This window comes from Asparagus officinalis, chromosome 8, assembly GCF_001876935.1.
Source record: "Asparagus officinalis chromosome 8, Aspof.V1, whole genome shotgun sequence".
NCBI lineage: Eukaryota > Viridiplantae > Streptophyta > Magnoliopsida > Asparagales > Asparagaceae > Asparagus > Asparagus officinalis.
Window position 1 is genome coordinate 6,603,421 of NC_033801.1, and position 8,549 is coordinate 6,611,969.

Sequence of the window (8,549 nt, forward strand, 5' to 3'; positions counted from 1 at the left end):
ATGACAGTTAGAATTTATAAAAGATTTAGAGGACAGGAAAAGGAAAAAAAAACATCCTAATCTCCTTTTTATGGCCGTATAGATATAGGTATTGATGGATTTGTGAATTATAAGCCAAAGTGGAGTCAAAGTCGCCGAACATCACCCCACTCGATTCTCAGCGCAAATCTTATCAACTCGGTCGACCCGACCCGGCCCGATTCAGCGAGCTATTCTAATCGCACGGGAAAAGCTCTGGGAACAGTGAAACTCGAACTCAGCCCACCCAAAACGAAAAAGCTCTCCTCTTTATCCTCCGCCTCCCCTCTTTCTCGAGGCCATGGAGGTCGCCTTCTCTTCTACCCCGCTCTCTCTCGAGACCCGCGTGTTATCCTGTACCTCCACTCACTCGCGGGGCGCCAGAACGATCTCTGCCAGATCCTCAAACCCATGCCCCAAATTCTCTACCAAAGCTTCGCTTTCCACCAGCTTCGTTGCTCCTTTTGTGGGCGGAAGCGCCTCCGGAGAGCTCACCGGTCAGAAGCTCAGCGTTCCTTCGTTGAGGCATTCGATCTCTGGTCGACGTGGCAAGAGGGGCGTCGTCACCATGGTAATCTTACCGCAAAAATCTTTTATCTTTTTTGTTTTTTTATAAAGGTACTTATGGCTGATTGATATATCGGGCGTGGAATTTATTCTGTGATTTGAAATGGGTATATTTATTTTCGAGTTTTAGCATCTGGGTCTTTACTGATTTAAGCGATTAGATCAGATTGTAATGGTGTGGGCTTTGCTTTTTGTTAGTTTTGAGCTAGAAATACTTGGTAATGATTGAATTGGGCATCTGCGACGGGAGTTTTAGCTTTCTTTATACCATAGTTATGTTCTTTTTGATAATTTTCGAATGTGCTACTTAGAATTTGTGAATCATTGTTGAGTATCAAAGAATGTGGTTTGGGATATGGTTTTGAAACTATGTCCAAAAGACTGTGCAAATGACTTCTTTATTTGTGGGAAAATGGAAACTTGATCAACAAAGGAATAGTTCTGGAAATCACATCTAATTACGAATTTGGATCATTTTTTCAGTGTGTATCAGAGTAAAACCTGTTCATTAGTCGGATTATGCTTTTCCCTTTGTCCTTGGTCATTCTAGCTGAGGATATATATGGACTTAAAAAAAAAGTAAATCCATGTTCGACGTTATATTTGGGTTTTGAATGATTATACAATTTGGAGGTTTATGGAATTATCATCAGGCGTATTTTCTTGAGTCGAGGCAACCAATTGCTTCTTGTACACGGTTTTAGAACAAGCATAGAGCAGTAACCTTTTGATGGAAAAATAGTAAGTGCTGCTAAACTAGAGGATTATGAAATGAAGTGATGAGCCTGAATAAGAAGCCTTGTGAAAGTTTCATCATCACTCAACATGAACTAGGGACGTCATAATAAAACTTGGGCAAGGTTTATTAATTAAAGAGATGGACTGAGTAAAAAGTATTATAGTTGAATAAGATACGGAAGATTTAACTTGTGTTTGGGGTACCATGTGGGATTCTGTAGCAAGATGTTCTTCTACCTTGTAGAAAAATAACAACATATATTCATCTTTCTAGCTACTACAATCTTTCATGAACCCTGGCGTTAGTGATTTGTTTACCAAAGTAGAATGACTGCCATGAATTATGTTTGATGGGTAAATCAGCCTGAAATAATTTATAAAAGGAGTGCTTGTTGTTCATATACTGACCAACCTTGCTCAGTTGGACATATTAGATTTAGGAGGGGATAAAGTTGAATCTGTTAGTTAAAAGTTTGGTCATCTTAACTCAGCAGAATATTTTCTGATATCTGACCATTTTCCTTCCAAGGTCCCAGGAACTTTTTGAAGCTATTAAGGTCAAGTCGGATATTGTGTTATTAGACGTTTTCTTTGTTTCTTACTGAAACTTGAATTTTAGCTTACTGTTGTTCATGCATATTTAATGAAGCTAAATAGCCTCTCCAGTATTCAAGCAGTGCTGTTTCAACTCAAACTGTTACCTCTGTGTTTATACTGATATCATCCTTTTTAGCACTTGGATTAAAAAAAAAAAGTTTCACTCTTCATATGATTGTACGAAATTAATAGCTATGTTCACAGCTGGATGGGAGAAGAGGATATGATTTACTTATCCCAAAGTTTGCCAAAAGGCTTTGTTGTCTTTGTTGATGATGATGTTGTTTCTTTGTTTGATTTCTTATATGGATTTTCTTCTGAGTTGCCCCTATAGTATTTTCTTGTCCGGCATGATATGTTTTTGACCTGGGTAGATATTATGTCACTTTAATTCATGAAAACTTTGGCATGTTCATTTGAGGAAGATTGTTTTTTTAGATGGTGGCTCAGTTGCTTGTAATGCTTATTGTAGAAACTGCTTAACTGAGTATATGATTTCTTTCATTAACAGGTTATCCCTTTCTTGAGAGGAAATGCATGGGAGCAACCTCCTCCAGATCTAGCTTCTTATCTGTACAAAAATAGAATTGTGTACTTGGGCATGTCTCTTGTACCATCTGTGACAGAGCTGATCCTAGCAGAGTTTCTTTATCTGCAATATGAGGACGCAGATAAGCCAATTTACCTATACATAAATTCCACCGGAACAACAAAGGTATACTGTACTTTCTTCGTATAACACTCTTTAGAACTTTATCGAAATGCTAGAGACTGAGCTGCCTACCCATTTGCTCAAGAGTTTATGAAGTAGAATCTTATGCTGATTAAATTTTGGCTGTTATATTCAATATACTGTGTTTTTTTGGTTTAAAAAAATAAACTGTAGCCTAGAATTCTGGTGTGCTATTCTTTGTGGTTGGAGACTGTCCCGTAGTTTTTCATCTATATTCTTTTTGTATGCTGCTCAGAAGTTTCAATGTTTCATGCTCATACAATTCAATATTTTCAAAGATTACATATATAAACAATTTTTTATCATCCTTTCAGGGTGGAGAGAAGTTGGGTTATGAAACTGAGGCTTTTGCAATTTACGATGTCATGAGGTTAGGTCCTTGATTTTGTTGCTGAATTCTTGTTAGGAGTTTCAAGGGTAGTGTATTGTGAAACAAATTTATTATCGGATTATTTGTCCCATCCAAAAACATCTCATGCATATTTTTCCTTGTGTATTGTGAACAGATAAAGATCTTTAGTATTAACTAGGGTATACTCTAGAGAGTCATCAAAGTACCTTTTTCATGAAATATAGGATATCAGCCATTAATAATTCTTGAAACACATAAAAAGGCTACATTGCACGTGAATGTTGCCGCCAATCATAAACTAAATATGTCAAGGGCTGTTCTTAATTATGCTCAGGCAGAGTACTTGGTCACCAATGGCGAAAACTACTAGATCGTCTTTTGACTGGACACAACTCTCTGGAATCTGCCGAGTTTCTTTGTATCATGTCAGAAGATACTGTAGATAGACATTCAAGTGTAATTTTAATTCAGTAAATCATTATTTGTTCTTACATGTTAAAAAGAACGTTACATCTGTGACAAATTGCATCATCTCATCTAATGAAATGGTCTTAGGCCTCCATTTTATCCAACAAAAACTTAAAAAGAAACGGAAGGTATTTCTGTGTTTATAGTGGCACACTCTCTTGCCCATAGTGATATCTTTCAGGAGATGGTCATCATCTCTATCGGCTCGATATCAGGTGGCTATGGATCATAAAGAGTTGGGATTAATAATACTTGGTCACTTCTTTGTGGAAACTTCTCAGAGTTCTCAGTTGTATGACAACCGTAGTTTGATTGAGAAACAGTAAACGCCACCAACCACTAGAATGTCCTTTTGCAAGCCTCAAGTTTAAGGAAGCTGCTAATTTTCTTTGTCATTAATAATTACTGTTGATACTGATTCAAGTTACACTTTAAATCTATAAGTAATTAATTTGTATTAAATGTAAAATAGTTGTTACATTATTAACAACATATAATATCTTTCCAATGGCTAGATATGTTAAGCCACCAATTTTCACACTTTGTGTTGGCAATGCTTGGGGAGAAGCTGCCTTGCTTTTGGCTGCTGGTGCTAGAGGAAACCGTGCCGCCCTACCATCATCAACAATTATGATGAAGCAGGTATCTTTCTCCAATATTCGTCTTAATTAATTACAGAAGTTTCATATTTATTCTTTATAAAGTTATTTACCATCTCTTAATTATTTACAGAAATTTCATATTTATTCTTTATAAAGTCGTTTACCACACCTAGCCTCAGTTTGAATTGGCATCTAACTTTTTGGTATGGTAAATTTGTTAGATTGTATGCCATTCATGTCTAACAGGCCTGTTGCTTTAATCTTGCAGCCTATTGCTAGGTTCCAGGGTCAAGCAACAGATGTTGAACTTGCAAGAAAAGAAATAAGAAATGTCAAGACAGAGTTGGTAAGAACATATATATCATCTCAACCTGTCGATCATTCATAATTAACTTTTCTGCGTGCACTATCCTCAAGATTTGTGTCTCATGGTGTAATTAGAAAACTTTGGCCATTTTTCTTGTAAATGGTAATTTTTTTTGCATATACGTTCAGAAAGCTTTGTGAAGCTCTATCGTTGACATAATACGATATACTCGTAAGATATTTGGCCAACGTGCAGTGAAGATTTACTGGATGTTTTGCTTTCTTTTAGAGTTTTACTACAGGATTCATTTAAAAAGAGAGAAGTAAATTTAGGGCGAAAGCCCTGTGAAATGCCTTTCATTGCATGTGGGGACCCCCCCCCCCAACCCGCCCCCCCCCCCCCCAAACCCGCCCACCCACACACACAAAACCTCTCTCCTCTTTTTGTTTTGTTTTGAAAGCTTCCCAGTGTGGGGGCTTTCTGCAATCAGCTTTACCTTTATGGGGAAACTCGAAGTTATCTCTTAATTTTTTATGTAAGTTTAACTTTCGCCCTGTCTGGACACATGCAATAAAGTTGTATCTACATATACTAGGTGAACTGTTGGCTGGTATACACAGATTAGAATAGAATTATCTCCAAAATATATACTCTTGTTTCATCTAATTCTGAGCAAGGGTTCGTTTCTTACAGGTTAATCTCTACTCAAAGCATATAGGGAAAACTCCTGAGCAGATTGAGGAAGATATTAGACGGCCAAAGTATTTTAGCCCAAGTGAAGCTGTTGAATACGGTCTTATTGATAAGGTATGATTATGTGAAAAAAGAAGGAGTTCTGAATTCCTGTTGCAGTAGCTGCCGCCAAAGCTTATTATTCTCTTTGCAGGTTTTGTACAATGAAAGAGGAAGTGAAGATCGTAGTGTTGTTTCAGACCTTAAGAGAGCTCAACTTATATAAAGTGCGAACACCAAGAACCCAATTTATATGGGTAATGGAGAAATGCAGCGAGACGTGGTATTTTCAATACAGTGATTCAAAGTGTAATTTATGCGGGCCTCTTTATGACAAAAACTCAGTAGCATAACGAATTCAATTGGTTTGCACAAAACTGCATGTACCTCAAAGCTGCATGTACCTCAAAAGCTACTTCTGTCACTTTATTAGTTTGTAAACAGCTCAATATATTTCAGTTTTTGCCCTTTTAGATTATACTAGTGTGCGCCCGTGCGAAGCACAGCCTTCCCTTTTTTTTTATCGCTATAGTAATCCCGTTTTTAATTGCTACAGTATATTTTTTAAATGGGGTAACAATATTTTCAAATGCTACAATATCCCACCTTTGCTTTAGCAATATATTTTTAATTACTACAGTAATATTTTTAATAATGCTACAATATCTAGCATAGGCTATAGTAATATTTCTTTGAAAATGCTACAATAATAATATTGCAGTAAATTTCTGTAGTGAATATCATTTACTGTAGCATAAATAATGATTCTTGGGTCCTCCTATTATTATAGAGGAATAGATTACTTGGAAGGAATTCTTGACAATTCAGTTGATTAAAATGCATTATACAAGCTACACTCGTACAGATTTTGGAGGGGAAAACAACCCTCAAGTAAGTTGGCAAAGCGCCTTTTATGATAATGTGATCTAATTTCAGAATCTTGAACCATGTTCTCTGTTCATTTTTGCAGCAGAAGGTAACTTTGGGGAGATTTATCAGACTCTTGTGATAGAATTAGAGGATATTTGTTAAACACATACGATAGAATTCAAAACGTAAAATTTGTGATATTGCGATTTTGTAACATACACATTTGGAGCACCTCTTCTCCTTGCTTCACAGGCTTAATTGAGAAGGATGATTTGTATTATCATTATATTAAATCGTCATGCCACGCACATCCACATGCTTCCTTTCTTCCATATGTTACAACTTACTACCATGTACAAACAAGTCTCCCTTGAGCTTCTGCCCTTCATTTTTTTAGTATAACTAACTTTCTGCATTACATAATTGCGCTTAAATGCCCTATAGTTCCTTCGACCTTGCACTTCCTTTTAGTTTTTATCAGACCGATAAAAAAAATAAGCCCTGAAGCATTCGAGTGTTGTCGATAAATGCCCTAAAGTTTCAAAATGTTGCACGTTGATGCCCTCATCCAAAGTTTCGAAGAGTTTTACTTTATTCCCCTATGTTATGTGACGTAGAGAAAAGATACCGCTGTCTGTGTTTCTTTAAACTATCTGGCATTCATCAGCGACACTAAAATACTTTGGGACAACTTATTTTTGGTTTGAAACTATAAGGCATTTAAGTGCAAGGTCGGGAAACTATAGGGCATTTAATTAAGTGCAGTTAAGCTGATTTATTACCTCTCTTACTCTTCGATATCTGTTGTGTGGTAAGCTCTGGAGCATGGAGTGGTTATATGCAGATGCAAAAGTGACGGCTCAGTAACTTAGCCCAAAGTACTTCTACATGATGTTTGTTTACAGTATAATATTCATGTTAAATGTCATTTAGTTCTGTAGCTTTTAATCTTCTAGACACCATATTAATGTGGTTGTCTAGGAACAAAAACATCATAAGGTTCCATTGTTCAGAAACATCATAAGAAACAAAGGAATAGAGCGGTTTGAAGGATCAGAACAAAGGATTTATTTTCTTATTTCTACGAACAGAGTATTTTGATTATGTTAACTAGATTACTTTTCAATTTGTGTGTTATGGAATAGATCAAAGGCTCATCTCACTCTGAGAGGAAGAACTTAGCGGTACCTTAACCCCTTTCTTTCGTTGTAGCCGTAAGGTACCGACTCCTCTCCTGACAATGGCACTTCAAGCCCATCAGGATATGGATATTAATCGTGATAACGCGTGTTTTCATATTTTGGTGAAAGGTGTTTGTTTGAATCGTGAGATTGTATTAATTCACTAAAAGAGAAAATGGTGTCAATTTCATCTTATTGCTTCTTATTTTTTTAGGTTCTAGGTGCAGTTATTACACAAATATCTGCATATCAAGAGGAGCAGTGCATATCAACCTCCTGTAAATTTCGAAAAGTATTATATTCTGTGTTCCATTAGCCCAACGGTTGATACTGCAATCATTTTTTGAATGGTTGTACTGTCGGGCTTCATAATCATTTTAGAGAATGTGGAAATTATAATTCATCAAGAACGTGGAAGCCTGGGGAATTAAGGAAAAGGTAACAAACTGGAATATTGAAGTCTTCACTAAATTAATCAAATTTGAGTGTCAAAACCTTCCACTTAATTGCATTCTATTCAAGTATACTTGGTAGAGCATTGAGAATGATTTAATAACCGTATTCTCTATCTTCTTCTATTATCATAACGTGAATTCTTCTACTATTATAATGTGAAATGCATTGCAGCCGACTGCATGTCTCCCTATTAATTTGCGCGCAGTTAGTTAATTTTTTATGCGTGGAATTGTATATCATATGCAATTACAGAAAAAGTTTGCATGCATGTGCGGATCGTATCACGTGCAAAAGACTCATGCTACAATCAAGTGAACTTTGGCAAATGATACAAAATCTACATTCTGTTTCATGCCTCTTCTCTACTCCAATCACTGCACATCTGTTGGTTCCTGGTCCCTGCCTTCACGTACTTACGACAAAGTAACTTTACGTGCTTTGCTAATCATTCTTCTTGCATCTGATTGTTATGCGTAGGAAAGAGCAAGTTTAATCTCTAACTAATCTTTTTCCTTCTCCTACTCAAGGTCAAGGTAAGGTGAAACCTATCCTCTTACAGCCTCTGTTGGATTCTTGTCATTAGAAAAGGCAGGGTCTATGAGTCTATCCTTGGATAATCTCATTAAATAAGGCATAATTGAAGAACATATTACTAAATTTGATTGGTATTGTAAAGTAGTATCTACTATCTAGTTTGGAGGCTTATAGAGATTGGATAATTTGAAATATGAATTGGTTTAAACTATTTATCTTATGTAGGAATAGTTTGTAAGTAACTAATGAAATTTATATTGCCTGTCATGATTCCCTTGCTCTTCATGTTATGCGTCTTTTGCAATATTTTAACAGATGGTTTGCTTGTAAATTCTTATTAGTTTTGTTACTTGCAAAATTCATTTAGATATCAGAACTGTTTTGTGGTTTCATC

General features: G+C 36.1%; 1 protein-coding gene across 1 annotated transcript; it reads left to right on the forward strand.

Annotated features, from left to right (window-relative positions):
* LOC109820660 (ATP-dependent Clp protease proteolytic subunit-related protein 4, chloroplastic) lies at positions 231 to 5,592 on the forward strand. Its single transcript, XM_020386840.1, has 7 exons — positions 231 to 589; positions 2,432 to 2,635; positions 2,968 to 3,023; positions 3,989 to 4,115; positions 4,344 to 4,421; positions 5,076 to 5,189; positions 5,269 to 5,592. The coding sequence occupies exons 1-7, from the start codon at positions 320 to 322 to the stop codon at positions 5,338 to 5,340; spliced, it is 921 nt and encodes a 306-aa protein (XP_020242429.1). The 5' UTR covers positions 231 to 319; the 3' UTR covers positions 5,341 to 5,592.

Bases quoted from the DNA above. Each gene is read 5' to 3' on its own strand.
- LOC109820660 (XM_020386840.1), top strand. From the start codon at position 320: ATGGAGGTCGCCTTCTCTTCTACCCCGCTCTCTCTCGAGACCCGCGTG. The intron at 2,636-2,967 runs GTATACTGTACT...TCATCCTTTCAG, and splicing joins ATTCCACCGGAACAACAAAG to GGTGGAGAGAAGTTGGGTTA. The intron at 4,422-5,075 runs GTAAGAACATAT...CGTTTCTTACAG, and splicing joins GAAATGTCAAGACAGAGTTG to GTTAATCTCTACTCAAAGCA.